The 18,515-nt window shown below is 43.3% G+C and overlaps 1 protein-coding gene across 2 annotated transcripts in view; it reads left to right on the forward strand.

Moving 5' to 3' along the window:
- TMEM131L (transmembrane 131 like) overlaps nt 1–18,515 on the forward strand; it is a 153,884-nt gene that overhangs the window by 119,344 nt on the left and 16,025 nt on the right. For both annotated transcript variants that reach the window (XM_057727266.1, XM_057727267.1), the window contains 2 exons: nt 8,147–8,295; nt 16,230–16,354. In XM_057727266.1, coding sequence (XP_057583249.1) covers nt 8,147–8,295; nt 16,230–16,354 — 274 coding nt within the window. The remainder of the gene's footprint in view (nt 1–8,146; nt 8,296–16,229; nt 16,355–18,515) is intronic.

Genomic DNA, 18,515 nt, shown 5'->3' on the forward strand with positions numbered 1-18,515 from the left:
GAAAATACCAAACTGAATTTTAAATGTCCCATCAAAGGACATTTCTAATTTAAAGGGAAGCCAGGGTCCTCTGAGTAGAACATGGTTTGGGCAACGGTGCATCCTTCCCGGGGCTCCTTGTTCCACCCTGTTGGTGCTGTTTCCCTGGCAGCAGTGCACGTGCTTGAAGAGGACTCCTGTTTTCAGGCTCAGCTGTCCCACGGCCTCTCCCCGGGCGTGTGAGTACGCCCCCTGGGGAAAGCCCTTGACCAGCTCTCCATAAAGTCATAGCATTCCTTGGGTGAGGGTGTTGATGGTGGGGCAGTGGGGCTTCTGTTCCTCCATTTCTATTCCGGACACTCTTTAGGGCCCAGACCACAATACTCTTGTGAAAGGGCAAAATTGTGGAGTGAGTCTAGCTGGGTTTTTCTTGTTTCTTTTGTCATATAGACTGAGGACAGTATTTGACATAGACTGACTTTACACAGACGTAAAATCAGACTTGAGGAAATTGTTCCTCCAGAAGTGCTTCTTCTGTGGTCCATTGCATCCATCAGACGTCTGGGTAAATGCGCCTGCAGGATGCAAGGGCTGTGATCCTGCAGGCGGATGGGTAGGAAGGCCTTCTGCTGCACCAGAGCTCTTTGCAGGGTGTCGGCCAGCGACGTAGTGCCAGGGTGGGTCGAGGGATTCAGATGTGTGCTTTTGTATCCTCCTGTCCAGTACTTGCCATTTAATGCCTGTGGTTGAGCTTAGATGACCATCTAATATCTAATAACACTTCAGCAAGTGTGAGTAAATTTAATAAGGGAGCCCACAGACATAGGGTTTGCTTGTATCATTGTAGATGGCAGACTCACCCCGAACCTTTCCGCCCTGAGCAGATGACGGGTATGCTTATGATGCTTTAACTGGAAGCAAGTCTCTCGCTTCAAGATTTTTTTTAAAACTTTGCCTGGCTTGTCAGCCTGTTTAGCAGTATCGGGGTGATTGCTGGTCAGATCAGATAAGAGTCGATGAAAGAACTTTGGCTTTCCACCATGTTCATACCAGCGATTTCAGAGGTGCTAATTCACAGGCCTGTATTTCTCTCCAGAATTAATCTGGAGGTTCCTCACAGGGAAATCCATTCAGTGACATGTACTTGGTTCTGTGTTCTGTTTACATTACTATTCTAAGAAAATATCAAAGAGGTGAAAAAGTAAACAAATAGCCTGCCATCAGTTTACAATTTGAACATTTTAAAGAATTGAGAATTTTAAAAATAAGAAAGAACTGAGAGATCTAGGGAAAGGAAGTTGTAGTTTGAAAGTAGGATATGGAGTTTTTTGGTCATATTGAGGGTTCAGGGTTCTTTAGTAAGATTTTGAAGGAAAGCATTGTAATAAGCTCGCGGATGGTGACAGGTAGGGGGTTACAGTGTGCAAAGAACACTCAAGAATGAGAAAACCAAAAATGTAAGAACCTTCTGAGTTTTCACTTCCAACTTTGAGCATCACTTCTTTTCTTATTTTGAAAAAGATTTCACTTTGTGTTTCCATCTTAAGATCCTTTCTACGAAGTTGAGTCAAGAATTATCCACACTCTGGTTATGTTAAAACTTCTATAAATTCTACAGCCAGAGTGTGGATAATTTTTAACTCACCCTGATAGAATCTGAAGAAAACAGCTTCAGTCTTGCGAGCTGAACTGGTGACCCCTTGGGAACTTCCACTTACTCAGCTGAAACCAGTCAGTATCTGTGCCACATTCCTGCCGTTTCTCTCAAAGTAGGCAGATATTTGTAGAAACAAGTCTAGTGACAAGACTACCTTTGGGAAAGGGGACCGGGGAGGTGGCCTTTCTCCCGAGAGTATCTGAAATGACGTCCTGAGCCCGCCAGAACTCCTGGAGGCACCTGAAGCATTGTGCCTTCTTTTATTCGGAAGCAGTTTTTTTTTTTTTTTCTGAGTGTAACTTCTTGTGTGAGAACAAAATCTTCCAAGCTATATATTAACGGCTCTGACTGTGTGCTCACATTGTGGTTGTGGAGAAACAGAATGTTTTCTGAATAACCAAAGATGTGTCATCCCTTCCCTGCTCTTTCTCCTGCCTCCTTCTGAGAGGCCTGTAGTAAATCATCAGTTAAAATTCCCGATGGAAATGCAGTCTGTTGACAGATTCTTCAGGGCTCTGTTTCGCACACTTGTTTTTTGGCATCAGCCTGTCAAACAGCTGTGAAGAAGTGACACCTTCCAAGCACGTGTTACACGGTCCAGGCTCTCTTGATGCTCTGACCAGAGCAGGGCTTTATGTGTCATGTAAATGACCTTTTGAAATATGTCCCTTTTCAGATGTTTATAACTAGTATTCTTTTCATTATGTGATCAAAATATCATAGACTTAGAACTAAGGCTAGAGACAAATTGCTTTTGGCTTCAGGCATGATGAAAGAAGAATAGTTAGTGAAATTTTCATTGTTTTTGCTTATGGTAATATAACGGATAACGAACTTTGAAATTTAATAATACGCTAAAGCCTTAAAATTAACAGTACATGAAAATGTTCACTGAATTAGATACCTTCGAAATTTCAGAAATACCAGTATTTGCAGAAATTCAAAAACTAGTCTCATTTGCTACAGATACTAATAAGCGGAAATGAAGATCTAGTGGTTTACTCAAAATGTATCACATGGTTAGATTGATACAGTAAAAATCCGAGCAGGATTCTGGCCCCTTCACTTGTTCCTGTTCTTCTGTTTGTTTTTTTTAGCTCTTTATTGGAATATAATTGCTTTACACCGTTGTGCAGTTTTTGAGGTACACCAAAGTGAATCAGCTGTATATATACATATATCCCCATATCCCCTCCCTCCCCGCCACTCCCTCCCACCCTCCCTATCCCAGCCCTCTGTCATCACCCATCATCGAATTGATCTCCCTATGTTATGCAGCAACTTCCCACTAGCTATTTTACATTTGGTAGTGTATATATGTCAATGCTACTCTCTCACTTCATCCCAGCTTCCCCTTCGCCGCCCCCCCAGTGGTGTCCTCAAGTCCGTTCTCTACATCTGCATCTTTGTTCTTGCCCTGTCACTGGGTTCATCAGTACCATTTTTTTTTTTAGATTCCATATTTATGAGTTAGCATACGGTATTTGTTTTTTTCTTTCTGGCTTATTTTGCTCTTCTGTATGACAGTCTCTAGGTCCCTCCACCTCACTACAAATAACTCAACTTCATTCCTTTTTATGGATGAGTAATATTCCATTGTATATATGTGCCACATCTTCTTCATCCATTCATCTGTTGACGGGCGTTTCGGTTGCTTCCATGTTCTGGCTATTGTAAATAGTGCTGCAGTGAACATTGTGGTACATGTTTCTTTTGGGATTATGGTTTTCTCTGGATATATGCCCAGTAGTGGGATTGCTGGGTCATATGGTAGTTCAATTTTTAGTCTTTTAAGGAACCTCCATACTGTTTTCCATAGTGGCTGTACCAGCTTACCTTCCAATCAACAGTGCAGGAGGGTTCCCTTTTCTCCACACCCTCTCCAGCATTTATGTTTCTAGATTTTTTGATGATGGCCATCTGACTGGTGTGAGGTGATACCTCATTGTGGCTTTGACTTGCATTTCTCTAATGATGAGTGATATTGAGCATCTTTTCATGTGTTTGTTGGCCATCTGCATGTCTTCTTTGGAGAAATGTCTATTTAGGTCTTCTGCCCATTTGTGAATTGGGTTATCTGTTTTTTTGGTATTAAGCTGCATGAACTGCTTGTATATCTTGGAGATTCATCCTTTGTCCATTGCTTCATTGGTGAGTATTTTCTCCCATTCTGAGGGTTGTCTTCTTGCCTTATTTATGGTTTCTTTTGCTGTGCAAAAGCTTTTAAGTTTCATGAGGTCCCATTTGTTTATTCTTGGTTTTATTTCCATGATTCTAGGAGGTGGGTCAAAAAGGATCTTGCTTTGATGGATGTCATAGAGTGTTCTGCCTATGTTTTCCTCTAGGAGTTTTATGGTGTCTGGCCTTACATTTAGGTCTTTAATCCATTTGGAGTTTATTTTTGTGTATGGTGTTAGGAAGTGTTCTAATTTCATTCTTTTACATGTAGCTGTCCAATTTTCCCAGCACCACTTATTGAAGAGGCTGTCTTTTTTCCATTGTCTATTCTTGCCTCCTTTGTCAAAGATAAGGTGCCCATATGTGCTTGGGTTTGTCTCTGGGCTCTCTATTGTGTTCCATTGATCTATATTTCTGTTTTTGTGCCATTACCATACTGTCTTGATCATTGTAGCCTTGTAGTGTAGTTTGAAGTCAGGAAGCCTGATTCCACCAAGTCCATCCTTCCTTCTCAAGATTGCTTTGGCTATTTGGGATCTTTTGCATTTCCATACAAATCAAATCATAAGATTTCTTGTTCTAGTTCTGTGAAAAATGCTGTTGGTAATTTGATAGGGATTGTGTTGAATCTGTAAATTGCTTTGGGTAAGATAGTCATTTTCACAATATTGATTCTTCCAATCCAAGAACATGGTATGTCCCTCCATCTGTTTGTATCGTCTTTGATTTCTTTCATCAGTGTCTTATAGTTTTCTGCATACAGGTCTTTTGCCTCCTTAGGTAGGTTTATTCTTAGGTATTTTACTCTTTTTGTTGCAATGATAAATGGGAGTGTTTTCTTAATTTCTTTCTGCTCTTTTGTTGTTAGTGTATAGGAATGCAAGAGATTTCGGTGCATTGATTTTGTATCCTGCTACTTTACTAAATTCATTGATTAGTGCTAGCAGTTTTTTGGTAGCATCTTTAGGGTTTTCTATGTATGATATCATGTCATCTGCAAAGAGTGACAATTGTACTTCTTCTTTTCCAGTTTGGATTCCTTTTATTTCACTTTCTTCTCTGATTGCTGTGGCTAACACTTCCAAAACTATATTGAATAGTAGTGGTGAGAGTGGGCACCCTTGTCTTGTTCCTGTTCTTAGAGGTAATGCTTTCAGTTTTTCACCATTTAGAACGATGTTGGCTGTTGGTTTGTCATATATGGCTTTTATTATGTTGCGGTGATTTCCTTTTATGCCCATTTTCTGGACAGTTTTTATCATAAATGGATGTTGAATTTTGTCAAAAGCTTTTTTTGCATCTGTTGAGATGATCATATGGTGTTTATCCTTCAGTTTGTTAATATGATCTTCTATTTGTTTTTTACCTTTGTGGCTCAGTTACTCCTACTGTGTGAGATAAATGGCAGAAAAGCGTGTAATGCTGTGAGTCAGCACGCTTAGTAGAATGCCATGGGGTGGCTCCATTTTTTAATTTTTATTTTATTTTATTTATTTTTAAGATTTATTTTATTGTTTATTTATTTATTTAATTTTATTTTGGGCTGCATTGGGTATTCATTGCTGCATGTGGGCTTTCCCTGGTTGTGGTGAGTGGGGGCTACTCTTTGTTGTGATGCACGGGTTTCTCATTGTGGTGGCTTCTCCTATTGTGCAGCACAGGCTCTAGGCGAGCAGGCTTCAGTAGTTGCAGTGCATGGGCTCAGTAGTTGTGACTCGAGGGCTCTAGAGTGCAGGCTCAGTAGTTGTGGCACACGGGCTTAGTTGCTCCGCGGCACGTGGGATCTTCCCGGACCAGGGATTGAACTCGTGTCCCCGGCATTGGCGGGCGGATTCTTAACCACTGCACCACCAGGGAAGCCCTCCATTTTTTAAATGAAGTGTTTGCTCATGATATTTTTAAACTCTTGAATATTGTCATGTTAGAATTTCTCGAAGACTGAATTTGAATTCATTTTATTGTTGGTCTTGATTCTTGGCCCCAACAACAGGCATTAGTGATTTTCTGAGAGTCTGTACTTTATCCCTTTTTAGGGGTGGTTTAGTGTTGGATATTAAATTTGGATGCTTCCTAAGAAACTTTGATGACGAATACTTTTAGTGCTGTTCTTGGCCTGAAGAAAACTCAAAAAAAACCATTTTCTCATGAATGAGGGCTCCAGGAGAGTCATGGCACATTTTTGGAGGAGAATATCTGTATTCCGTTCATTCCGGTGGCTTCCAGAATCCAAAGTGATGTCTTTGTTTGTGATGTCTTTTCTGTTTGGACCCTGTCTCCCTTGCTCTTGGCTCTTTCCTGGCTCCTTCGTGGTGCTGGATGTTTTCTTCTGTGGATATCTCACACGCAGTCAGTGTTGCAGAGGAATTCATGCTTCCCTGGCATTTTTGTAGCTACCTAATATTTACATAATTTTCCGTAAACGAAAGAAAAGAAGGCTTACCTTATAAGTGTTATTGTTAAAATGTATGCATCTTGCTTTGAGTGGAGCTTGATTTGTAGTTTCAGGATTGCAGGATTTGAGTTGAGAGCCTCGAGAAGCCCCGGGCCCCTCAGCAGAGCCGGATGGGAGCCTCTGCCAAGGCATGCAGCCTGTTCTGCTGTGATGTATTTGCACTGCAGGCATCTACACTTTCTCAGATAGCCAATGTGTCATGAGGGATTCGCAGTTAAAGAAAAAAGGTGAAGGTATTGAAATCCTGTCTGATTCATATTAGAACACTGAGCCCAGTTATGGTGGGGTTGAGGTTGATTTGACTGTATTCTGAAGTCAGGGATAGAAGAAGAAATACACTTGGGAATGAAGTCACTTGAAAGAACAATGGAAAGGTCACGTTTCAGACACGGTTCCCGCCAGTGCCGACCTTGCGGTGTGATTGTCTAGAGCTTGGTTCTCACGCCGCAGGCGCTATTTCCCAGGGCAGGTAGGTGCTTCCTGCAGAAGGCCCTGCCCTCCAGCTGTTCGTGTGTCTACTGGTGGTGACGCTTTATATTTCTGTCTGTTCTGGTTGCATCTTTATAACAGTCAGGCAGGGTAGGCAGAGAAGGTGGTATTTTTGTTTCACAAATAAGAAAACTGGAGCTCAGGCAGCTTAAAAGACTTACTTTGGATCGTAAAACTAATGTGTCTGAGTTATGACCAGAACCCAAGATCTTACCTCCTTCTCTCCCTCCCCCAACTTAAAAAAATTGTGGTAAAATATACAGAACCTGAAAGTTACCATTTCAGATTATAAAACATAGTGGCATTAAGTACGTTCACATCATTGTACCACCATCACCATCATTCATTTCCAGAACTTTTTCATCATCCCAAACAGAAACTCTGTACCCATTAAGCAATAATTACCTGTACTCTGTCCTCCTACCCTGGTAGCCATTGTGCTACTTTTAATCTTTTAATTTTTAATTAATGTGTTTATTTTATTTATTCACTGCATTGGGTCTTCATTGCTGCACATGGGCTTTCTGTAGTTGCGGAGAGTGGGAACTACTCTTCATTGCAGTGCACAGGCTTCTTATTGCAGTGGCTTCTCTTGTGGAGCTCAGGCTCTAGGCACGAGGGCTTCAGTAGTTGTGGTGTGTGGGCTCAATAGTTATGGCTCACGGGCTCTAGAGCACAGGCTCAGTAGTTGTGGTGGCGCACGGGCTTAGTTGCTCCGCGGCATTGGGATCTTCCTGGAGCAAGGATGGAACCCGTGTCCCCTGCATTGGCAGGCAGATTCTTAACCACTGCGCCACCAGGGAAGCCCCATCGTGCTACTTTTTATCTCAATGAAGTTGACAATTCTAGGTCCCTCAAACAGGTAGGATCACACAATATTTGTCTTGTGACTGGCTTATTTCACTCAGCATAATATCTTCAAGGTTCGTCCATGTTGTGTCATGTGCCAGAACTTCACTCCGTTTTTCCTCATCTTAACCATTTTTGTGTGTACAGTTCAGTAATGCTAATTATATTCACATTGTAGCACAGTGAATCATTTTTTAAGTGTTCATACAATGATGTTCTGTGATATGTACCGTGTTGTGTGTATCCATCCATTCATCCATGTTTCTTCCTTTTGACTTTCATGAATAATGCTACCATGGATGACGGCGTGCCCCTACTCTGTCTTCCCAGGACCTCTTTTAGTGACTGTTTGTAAAACTCTTAATATAGTACATTCTCACCTGTAAACAAAATAAATTTCTAGAGCGTTGTGGATGTCAAAAACAGTCCTTAAGTCTAAATCTCATTAAATCAAATGAGATTGATATAGGAAGAAGATTTAACTGTGGGGAACGTGAATGGAAATAATTAGCTAGAAATTGAATCATTTTTATTTATTCAAGGGAATAACCAGCAAGTGCCTGTCAAGAATGAAGTAGACAGTTGTGAAACTTTGAAAAAGGTTGACACAAAGTCTTCTTCAGAAAAGAAGATTCACAAAGCATCTAAAGAAGACATATGTTCTGAGAAACAGGACATACCTTCAGTTGAGGTCTGTACTCCTTTTTTTCTTGCCTATTAGAACAAAACCCAATTTTAGGACTTAGAGTGCAAATATCTGTGTAATAACTGTACATCTGTATTTCATACTTTTCAATGAGGATAATTACGTATTTGAATCCACATTGATAATTTGTGAGGTTGACGTGTTCAGAAAGTTTATTTTCTAATTATGCAGGAGATATTAAAACAATTTATGGTGACATCAGGTAGCTTTTATTCTCAAGAGAAACTGTTCTTAAGCAAATGGGTTAACTCTCGACTATAGATGGTGGAGTAGATCACATATCTTGACTCTCCAGTTGTTACCCAGCATCCATTTTCAGAGCAGAATCTTGCTGAGTTAGAAGCGTTGTTCAGCATTCACAGGAGGGAATGCCTTTCTAGCTTCAGTGCGTGGGCCCTGGTATGACAGATTCCCAGAAGAGAGAGCAAAGCTTTTGCGCTGACCCCGTCAGCTCTTCTGCTTCCCACCGCGTAGGCCACTGCAAAGTGTCTAGAACGCACAACCCAGCCCTGTATCACCTAGGAACTGAAGTTCCCAGAGAAAGAGGGGAAAGGGATTTAGGAGAATTTGTCTACTTTACATCAGGACAGACCTATCTGTGTATTAGCACAAGCACAGTGAAAAAAATAGCATTGCAGCTATTCAAATATACCATAGTGAAAAATGAAGGAAAGGCATAGAACGTACAGAAGGCAGACCAAGATCCCAATCTAGACGAAAACATATCCAGAGACCTGAAGGGTCTACAGTCTTCACACTGTAGACTGTGAATTCAATAACATTTGAGCTTTTAAAGGCAAATTAATATACTAGGATGAGTTTGGAAGAGGTATTATAAAGCTAAGTCAATAAATGTGGACATCACATCACATATTCAGTGGCCGAAAATTGACTTATTGACCTGAAGGAAAGGCTTTGAGATTATCAGAGTGAATGTGGAGGAAAAATTATGAAATTGAAGCTTTTGGAGAAAAGATGATGCTAGATATGGGGACAAAGACAGAAACAGTCTGACGTAAGAATAATGATTGTCTCAGAAAATGGTGCATCGATGGATCAGAAAAGTATTCAGAGGTGTAATAGAAGAAAATGTCCCGATGTGAGGGAGAAACTGAATTGAAAGATCCAAAGGCACACTGTGTACACCAGGAAACTCTGATGCATGGTCATGGACTTAGGCACCTCCTGGTTAAGATGTTGAAATTAAAGCGTAAAGAATTGTGCAGAAACGGCAGGGAAATCAAGAAACACGCACCTAGGCTTGCCTCAGACTTTGTAGAAACATCTAATATCTGAGAATAGTGGAGCAATATCCTCGAGACAATGAAAATATGAACACAAACATTATGTGCAGTGAACCTGGCACTTGGGCACCAAGGCAACAAACATGCATCCGTAAACTCAAATGAACTTGGGAGCCTTCCTTGAAAAATGAAGTTAGTGAAATTTAGCCAGCCAAGACAGAAGTAAAGATAAAGACCCAGAATCAAGGAAGCTGTGTTAAAGGTCTTTTGAGGTTTCTGTCCATTTTAAATCCAGAACTAAGGCCAAAGAGTTGGCCGTTGTGGTTGCAGAACAGATTGCAAATATTAAAACTTTAACAAAATGGAAAATAGTAGCAAAATCTGCAAAAACAGGAGGTGGGATGGAAAGGTAAGTGAAAGTAAGTTTTAATTGTATCTTTCTCGGTAGTGAGCCAATACTGTACAAAACTGAAGCGTGTAGTTTTAAAAGGGTGAAAACCTATGAAAATATCTTTCACCATCTTTTTCTTAACCTTAGAGATCCTTAGGGAATTAATACATCATGTGGGGAAGAAACAGTTATCGAAAGTTGGCATTCTTTTGTTCTACTTCATTTGCTTCTGTTTAGTTCAAATAAAATTGAGCCTTAAATTTTTATTTAAAAAGAATGTGTTGGTCTGGTGTTCTGAATTACTCTAGTCATCTTATGTATGTTTAGGTTCTTAAAAAGTCATGTTAAAAAATGAGATCTGCTCAGTAATCAGTGGGAGAACCTGGTTATTTCTGAGTGGTGGGATTTTGCGTGATTTCTTTTTTCCTTCTTTATGCTACCTTTTTTTTTGTTGTTGTTTAAACTTTACAAAAAAGCATGAATTTTTCATTTAAGTAAATCAAGTGAGAGTGATACCGAATAAGAATATCACTGGCATTCCAAACCAGGAATTTGTGGTCTGTCACGAAAGAAGATATTTCCATGTAGTCAAGTGTTAAAGTCAGTGCATAGTAGAGGGGATTGCAGAGATGGGAATGTCAGCTTAGCCTGCGGGGACCATGGGAAGCCCCGAGGAGGAAGGAACTCGGGCAGGGGGTGTGTGGAGAGGCAGAGGAGGAGAGGTGGACAGCCGGCACCACGAGGCTTCGTGACGTGGTTGGGAGCAGTGAGGGACCGAGTCAGTGACTGAGAAGGAGCTCAGTCAGGGTGGGGAAGAAAGGAGGGGCAGAGTCAGAGTCCTACCAGCTTCCACGGCCCTCGCGTGCCAACTCAGAGTTTGACTTTAGTCTCTGGATCTCAGTTGGAGACACAGTGAAGTAAGTGAGCACAGGCGCTAGGAAGGGGTGGTTGCCTGCTCAGGAATTTCAGGATCAAATTTTTAAAAGCATGTTGATCTGAACAAAAAGTCTTTTGGGAGGATTTGGCCTGAGGGTGGCCAGTTTGGGGACCCTGCTGCAAATCACTGAGTCCTGTTGAAGGGTTCTGACCCAGGGTGGCGGGGGGCGGGGCGGGGGCTGGATGAGGGCAGATAACAAATGGAAAACAACCTGCGGGCTGCAACCTTCTTGCAGTCGTCACAGAGTATCTTTCAGTTTCCTGGGTGCTTGTTAAAGTGAGCTAGTGTGCTGGTTGGTTTAGCGAGTGCTTGAATGAATATGTGAATAATGCATTTCTGCAGGATCAGGCCAAGTGTTTTGGAGACTGGGTTGGGGAGGGCAGAAATGGATACCAGCTCTCTTCTCACCGGGAGGCTGTTCCTCTGCTGGGAGGTGTGATGTAATCAAGACTTGCTTAAGCAGGAGCAGGGGTGAAGGATGGAAAGAGAGGGTAAGAGACAGTGTAGAAGAAAGAGCAGCAGGACTTCTTAGCATCTGATTGCATGAAGGATAGGAGCCAGCTTTGCTTGCAGAGCCATTTGCAAAGACAACTACAAAGTTTTAAGTCTGGGTAACTAGAAGGTGGGGGATTGGGGCTTACGTGACGAGTTAGTTTTTATGTCTGTCAGGGCAGTGTTACCTAATGGTTAACAGCATGGGCTTTGCAGCTGGTGTGAACCCAGCTGGACACTTACTCCATAACACTGCAGTTTCCTCATCTGGAAAATGAGAGTAATAATAGTATCCTTCCCTCATAGGGTCGTGAGGGTTGGAGGAGTGCATCTAATAAGTGCTTAGAATAGCAGCGCTTGCGAAGCACTGCCCGGTAGTGAGAACCAGGAAGGTGACAGGTGTGACTGTGATCATTGCCGACGGACGGGGGTGGCTGGACTTGGACGTGGCAGAGGCCGGCAGGTGGGAGATAGGGAGCCAGAGCTGCCATGGTGCTGCAGGCCCGGACCTGGGACTTGGGACTTGTCCCCACGGAGGTTAGAACGGAAGGGTGGCGTCAGTTCTCTGACGTGTGCACCGAGACCAGTGGCCTGAGTCTGCTTGATGGGGTGGGTGTAGCAGATGGACAGCAGGCACACTGGCCGGGCCGTGGAGACAGGGCACGTGCTCGGGAGCAGAATCGAGTCATTGGATCTGGGAGAGGAGGGACTGGACGCAGGTGGGAGCGGGGCCGTGTGTGCTGCCCTGCAGTAAAGCGGAAGCCGAAGCCGAGGGGTGCTGACTCCTCCCAGGTGTGTCCTGCGAGGAGAGGTGGGAACTGATTACTGCAGGGCCCTCGGGGCAGGGCTGTCTGGAGGCGACCCTGAGGTCAGGCTGGGGATGCGGGACCACTTCCCGCGTGTGGAGGTACTGTGCCCCACCTCGCACGCCCCCTAGCCCCGAAGTCGCCTCTTGTCTTGATCCCTGTCCGTGGAGCTCAGACACTTCTTGGCCTCGGTCCCAGGGCTTGTGTAAGCACCTCCTTCCCGTTCTGCTCTGTGATCCTGGATGGGACAGATGTCTGTGCCGGCTGCAGGCAGTGGGCTCGGTGGGGAGGCTGCAGCGGGGCCGAGGGACCGGGGGCTCGGGCTGTGCTTGGGGGTCCGGGGTCCGAGGCTCCTCGTAGTCACCGGGTGGATCTCCTGGGCAGACCAGGGGGCTGAGGACGGTCCTCTCTCTGCTGGCTCTGGGGGCCACTCAGTTTTGTAGGCTCTTCTTTAAAACCCCTTGAGTGTACTTTCCATTTCATTCTTCATTTGGAGAAAATCATTCTCAATAAACACATTCCCAAGTGCAGTGCTCAGTGTTTGTTTTTCTTGTACATTCTTGGGGCCTAACTTTGCAGCTTAGAAAATTGTATAAATCTGTCTATAGCACATGGGGAACATTCCTCCAGATTTATTGGCAAAGGAGGTTGAAGCCCAGATTTGGGAGCCGCAAACTAAATTTTAATCCCAGCCCTGGCTGTTTATTTTCTTACAAGCAGATCTTTTTTCCCCCCTTAGAAAAGGAATTCATGATTATTATAGAAGCATAAAGAAGGGAGGAAGAGATCTATCCAGAATGGACCACTGCGCATTTTTCTGTATTCTCTTCCTTGTCTGTGCAAGCGTTTAAAGACTCAGGATAATCATTATTGTGTATATAGAGCTTTGATATAATGTCCTAATTCTGAATTTTCTCGTGTTAGAAATTAATGGGGAACTTGGTTTTCAGTGGTTACGTAACATGCCATCATCTAACTGTGTGGTAGTCCAAACCATTCCCCTGCAGTTGGACATTTAAGTTTGCAGCTTTTATTTTCATAAGTAGCAGTATGATGAACTAAGTCTGGCCGTGTACCTGGTATATCCTTGCTGTGGATTTCTAGAAATAGAATGAAAGAGTATCAGCTGTCAGGGCCCCTGGTGTGGGCTGCCAGCTTGCTCTCCAGAAAGACTGTGCCTGTTTGCCCTCGTGCACGGTGCATGACAACTCGTGCCACTCCGGTCTCAGCAGCACCATTTATTGGCAAAATCTTGGTCAGTGGGATAGGTAAACGATTGTGTTTTGTTTTTCATCTCAGTTTGCGTCTCTTACTAGGGATAAGTGAGCATTTTTCTTTGTTTTTTGTAGAAATCTGAAAAACATGAGCAAAAAATCATTCATCCAAGATCCTGCCACTGACATTTTAAAAAAATATATATTTTTTCTAAGTTAGGAAGTGAACGTCTAACCGAGTCTCACGCCCTGCTGAGAGGCACACGGTGTCAGTGCCCACGGCCTCCCCAGGCTGTGCTCGTGTTAGAGGCATAAACACGCAGTGTAAACACACTTATGTTTTTAAAGCCAGAATGGAAAGATGAGCTACAAGCTGGTCTATACTTTGTCTTTCCTAAAAACATACTTTATTATTAAATATTTTGGAGGAACTCTTCATGTTTTTGGCCTTCTCTGTTTCTTTTGTGAATTTGCATTTCATGTCCTTTGCCCACTTTTCTGTTGAATGTCAGTGTTTTTATTTCTCTTGTTTTCTACGAGAACATAGGCCAAGGTATTAACTCTTTGTCTATCAAACAGTATCACAGATTTTTCTTAGTGTGTCCTTTCCATCTTATTGTTATTTGCTTTGACGTATGTACAGTGGCTTTAAGAATGCCTTTGTGCAGTCAGTCTGTGATTTCTCTTTGATTTCTTCCTTTGCTTTTATTATTAAAGCTCAGGAAATCTTATTTCCCCATCCCGCGGTCAGTTAAATTGTCCCTTATTCAGGGAGATCAGAGAACTTACTTCAAATAATTCAACAATGGTGATGATAACAGCTGAGTCTTAAGTTATTAACTGCTTATGACGTGTCAGATACTTTAATCCTCACAACAGACTTTTGGAAGACTCAAGACTGAGGCAGAGAGAAGCTAAGCCAGTTCCCCAAGATGACTCAGCTTGTCACACGGACTGAGGTTCAGACCAGGCGGTTTGGCCTCCAAGACGGGTCTTAATTTCAGGACTGCGTGGACCCTTTCAGATCCTGGCTAGTCCTGCCTCCTGGCATGTGGCACCTCCCCACCAGAAAACAAAGAGCCGATTGTCCCCGTCTTCGCCCTCCCATTTCCCGACAAGTCTGTTGCTTTGGTTCTCGGGTTTGCTCTCCCCTCCGCTCCACCTGCGGCGTCCACTGCGGGCCTGTGCTCCCCCAGCTGACTCTGGCCGGGTTCCTCTGCACTGCCGGTGCTTCTCTCTGTCACACATGTGCGCGCGCACACACACACACCCCCCTTCTTTCCCCGCCTCCTGTGTGTGCCTTGGAGCCTGCTTCTCCATCACCTCATCCACACCTCCTCGTCCAGCATCTCCCCTGCTCTCTTGAAACTCATGTTCCTGATACTCCCAGAGGGGGCGACGATTCTGACCCCCGAGCCCCCCAGGTGTAGCCCTCCAGAGCCTCCCCTCCTGTGGCCTGTGATGCTGTACTGTCCAGGTTGCATTGAGAAGGCAGCCACGTGGCAGAGTGACTCCTGCCCAGTGCACCCTTCCTGGCTCCACTTAGAGGCTGGTCCTTTATTTGTGGGTGACCCTGGAGGGACAGAAAGGCTCAGGTACTGGCTGTGTTGAAAAACCTTTCTTGGCCCGTAAGTGGACAGAGTGAGGTAGGGGAGGGGAAAATTTCCCCTTAAGTTGGAAATACACAGAGATCAATACTTGAATAAATGTGGTTTGTATTTAATTGTTTAACATTGGGTCATTTCTGGTCATACGTCTTTGATGTGTCTATTTAGCATCAAACAATTAGCATATGGTCCTGTAGGATAGGACTTTGTATGTTTAATTTGTCATGTTTTTAAAAATACCTTTAGAATCAGAAAAAAGGTAGTACATACTGGGGGAAAAATATAAAAGGAGTATAAAGAAGAAAGCAAAAATACCGTCATCCCACCATATTTACACTTAAAATATCATTTTCTTTCTAATGTTTGTTTATCGTAGTGAGCATATTGCCTTGATAGAAACATGAGGCTTTCAATACCTCAGACATGTAATGTGCAGGCATCTAAAACCTTTTGTTTTTCTTCTTCTGCTTTAAAGGGGCAGCGTAGGGGAAGGAAGAAAAGGAGAAAGTATTAGAAGGCATTAGAGATGGGAACTACTTAAAAGGGGAATCCTCCTCCCCTTGGGCCTGTTAGTAGACCATGTCTAACATTTAAAAGAGGAAAAAAACCCAATTTTAAAATTTATATATATATGTATGCATATGTATTATATATATTTATGTCTCACGCTAAATTAAGTTTTTCAGAACCACGTTAAAAAAAATCACACATAATCTTGGCCTTATTTACTTGAAAAGCTTAAACTAGTTTGGAGCATTCTCTGGAGTTTGGGCTGTTCTCCTAAAGTTCATCTATAAACAAATAGAAACATAAATACACACGTTACTCCTAAGTTGCGTTTTTACACGATTTTTCTTCAGTAGTAATTCATGTGAATTGCACATACCAAATAAACAGGTGAAGGTCGGAGGATTTATTGCTGCTGAGGTTAACAGCGAGCTGACCATAAATTGCTAGCAGATGTTTTTCCTTTTTAGCCCCTTAGAAATTTTATAGGCAACAGTTTTTTTTTTTTTTTTCTTTTTGCAGAGGTTGAGGGAGGTAGAGAAAGAAGGGAAATGAAAACAAACTAGAGTTTGAGAAATGTATGTCTCAGTTTTCACTAGTGCTGGAATGTTCTGAATTCAGATGGAGTTGGTCTTCAAAAGTTAAAAAAAAAATTGTAAGAGGTTTTTATGTGTATTAGTAAGTTGAAACCCGTACTAAAAGTTTTCTTTTTTCTCTTTAGCAAGAAGATCCTTATAGGAAGAAGAAGCTTCAGGAGAAAAAGGAAGGAAACTTACAAAATTTAAATTGGAATAAAAATCGAACGTGTAGAAAAAACAAGAAAAGGGGTGCTGCCCAGGCCTTGAGGTGCGTAATATTTGCAGTCCCTTTAAAATTTTCATCTCTTACTTACTCTGTCATTTTACATTTAACTGTTATGTTTCCATCTTATTTTTGTTATGTTGGATACAGGTAATATGAGAGTGTAGATACATGTTTTGAGATAAAAATATATTCTTAAAATTAATATTCTTAAGATTAACATATCTGCTGGTTATGTTTTTATTTATTTTGTTGAAAACCCCTTAAAATGAACAAAATTTTAAAATTTTACTTAATAAAGTGCAGAAAGCTATGGGAGATTTTAGGGAAAAAGCATAGCCATCCTGCCATGCCAGGACCTTTGTTCTGCCTGTGAGACGCAGGGGCGTTGGTGGAGCAGGTGGTAGAGAAAACCCGGGGCACAGGCAGGCCCGCGGTCCCAGCTTGACCCTGACCCGTCTGGGCTGTCTGGGGTCCTGATAATGACCGAGAACAGTCCCCACGTGTAAAATCTTCGCTGCAACCAGTCCTGCAGGAGGTAGGTTCTGCTGCCGCGGGAAGGGAGGTGCAGATACTGTGTAGTGTGCCTGAAGCCCCTGAGCTGGTCATGGGCAGAGCCAGACGTGGCCCCAGGCAGTCGGGCCCCCTCCTTGGGAAACCTTGCTTCTTCTCTGTGAAATGAAGGTGCTGACAGGGTTTGCGTGGATCCCGTATGTCTGGGTTTGCAGACGTAGCTCTCTACATCTACTTTTATGTAAATTCCGCAGCTTGAGGACGTCTTGCACCAGGTCAGTAGTGTGTCCGTTCTGACTTCACGGGTGGAGTGCCTTGGGCCCCCCGCCTCCCGGCGTCCTCCACCCTGGTCCTCAGGGAGCCGGGCAGGGGGTCCTGGCACAGAGGAGCTTCCTGGCTCCTGTGCCAAGTGGGCGTGGGAGCCTGTGTCCTCCCACGCTGCTCCTCTGCCCCGACCGCTCTGGCTTTTCTTCCTTTGAGCTCTGGCATCTGGGGATTTCTCTTTCTTGTGAGCTCTGCTAGGTACTTAATTCTGTCAAATAGTTCTCCAGGAGCTGCAGATTTGCGTGGGGAAGGGGGGCCACCTTGCTGTAGTGGTTGCTCTTGTGGTTGGCGGGGAGCTCTGGCAGAACATCCCGCGTGGTGGCCAGGACCCCTGGATGGGGGCCCATAACACGCCGCTTGCAGTGTCTGCCCCCTTTGTGATCGAGAGCTCGGACCCCGGGATTTAGCCCGGTAATCCCCCCAGCCTCTCTGCCCTCCGCACGTGTCCTGCTCTGTGAGAGGAGGGGCCAGGTGACCCCAGGGGGCCCTCAAGCTCTAGTTCTGTGCCCTGCAATCAGCAAAATGCAAATAGGAAAAAAAGAAAGATACCCATTGTTAGATTATTGATGGATCATTATTAAATTATTAAATACTAATTACTGAGGGGTAATTATTCTTATTTAGGCTAAGTTATTTGAAAGCTGCAATGCGGTCTCCTATAGAAAGGAAAGTCACACCTTGTATTCTCATAAAAATTTGATGGACTTACGTGGTCACTTTAAAGTGGCATATTTTCCTGATATGGACCTAAAGAAAGATATAAAATTAGGGTGGAATTTCGCCAGTTAAATGCTATGATATATTTTATAAAGCAGATTTCCTACATTCTAAAGAAACAAATTACGTTGTTAAAGAATAACTTCCAAGTAGCGTGTAGGTAACAACGATGTTTTGAGGACATGATGTTTACGTAGGTGGTGGTTGTTGGGTTGTCTGTTGCCTTGGCTCTGGCTTCTGTCTCTATACCTTTTACCCTGAGTGGTCAGAAACCAGTGAGACCATCAGCTCCATCTCACACCTGTCCTCCTACAAACCTGACGTGAGGTACGGACGTTGGACTGTGTGAAATAATCACCTAGGTCTTCATGTAGCATTCTCTTAACACATTTCTGGGTCTCCCTTTACAGAACTGTGTTACAGGTTTCCCCTCAAGTTCACGGTCTAGAGAGATATGTGTCGGACTGTGCACAACTTGGGGGAAGAACTCTAAGCAGATGCTGCACCTTTCCTAACAATACATGGCTCGTGGTCATCACGCCACAAATGTTTGCTAAATGAACGAACGAGAAAAGATTTCAGTGAACGCCCAGACCTTGCCTCAGACACTAAGGAGCAGGTTGATCTAGTGAGAGTCATGGTTTATGCTCCA

Source organism: Hippopotamus amphibius, chromosome 3 (assembly GCF_030028045.1).
Source record: "Hippopotamus amphibius kiboko isolate mHipAmp2 chromosome 3, mHipAmp2.hap2, whole genome shotgun sequence".
NCBI classification, from domain to species: Eukaryota; Metazoa; Chordata; class Mammalia; order Artiodactyla; family Hippopotamidae; genus Hippopotamus; species Hippopotamus amphibius.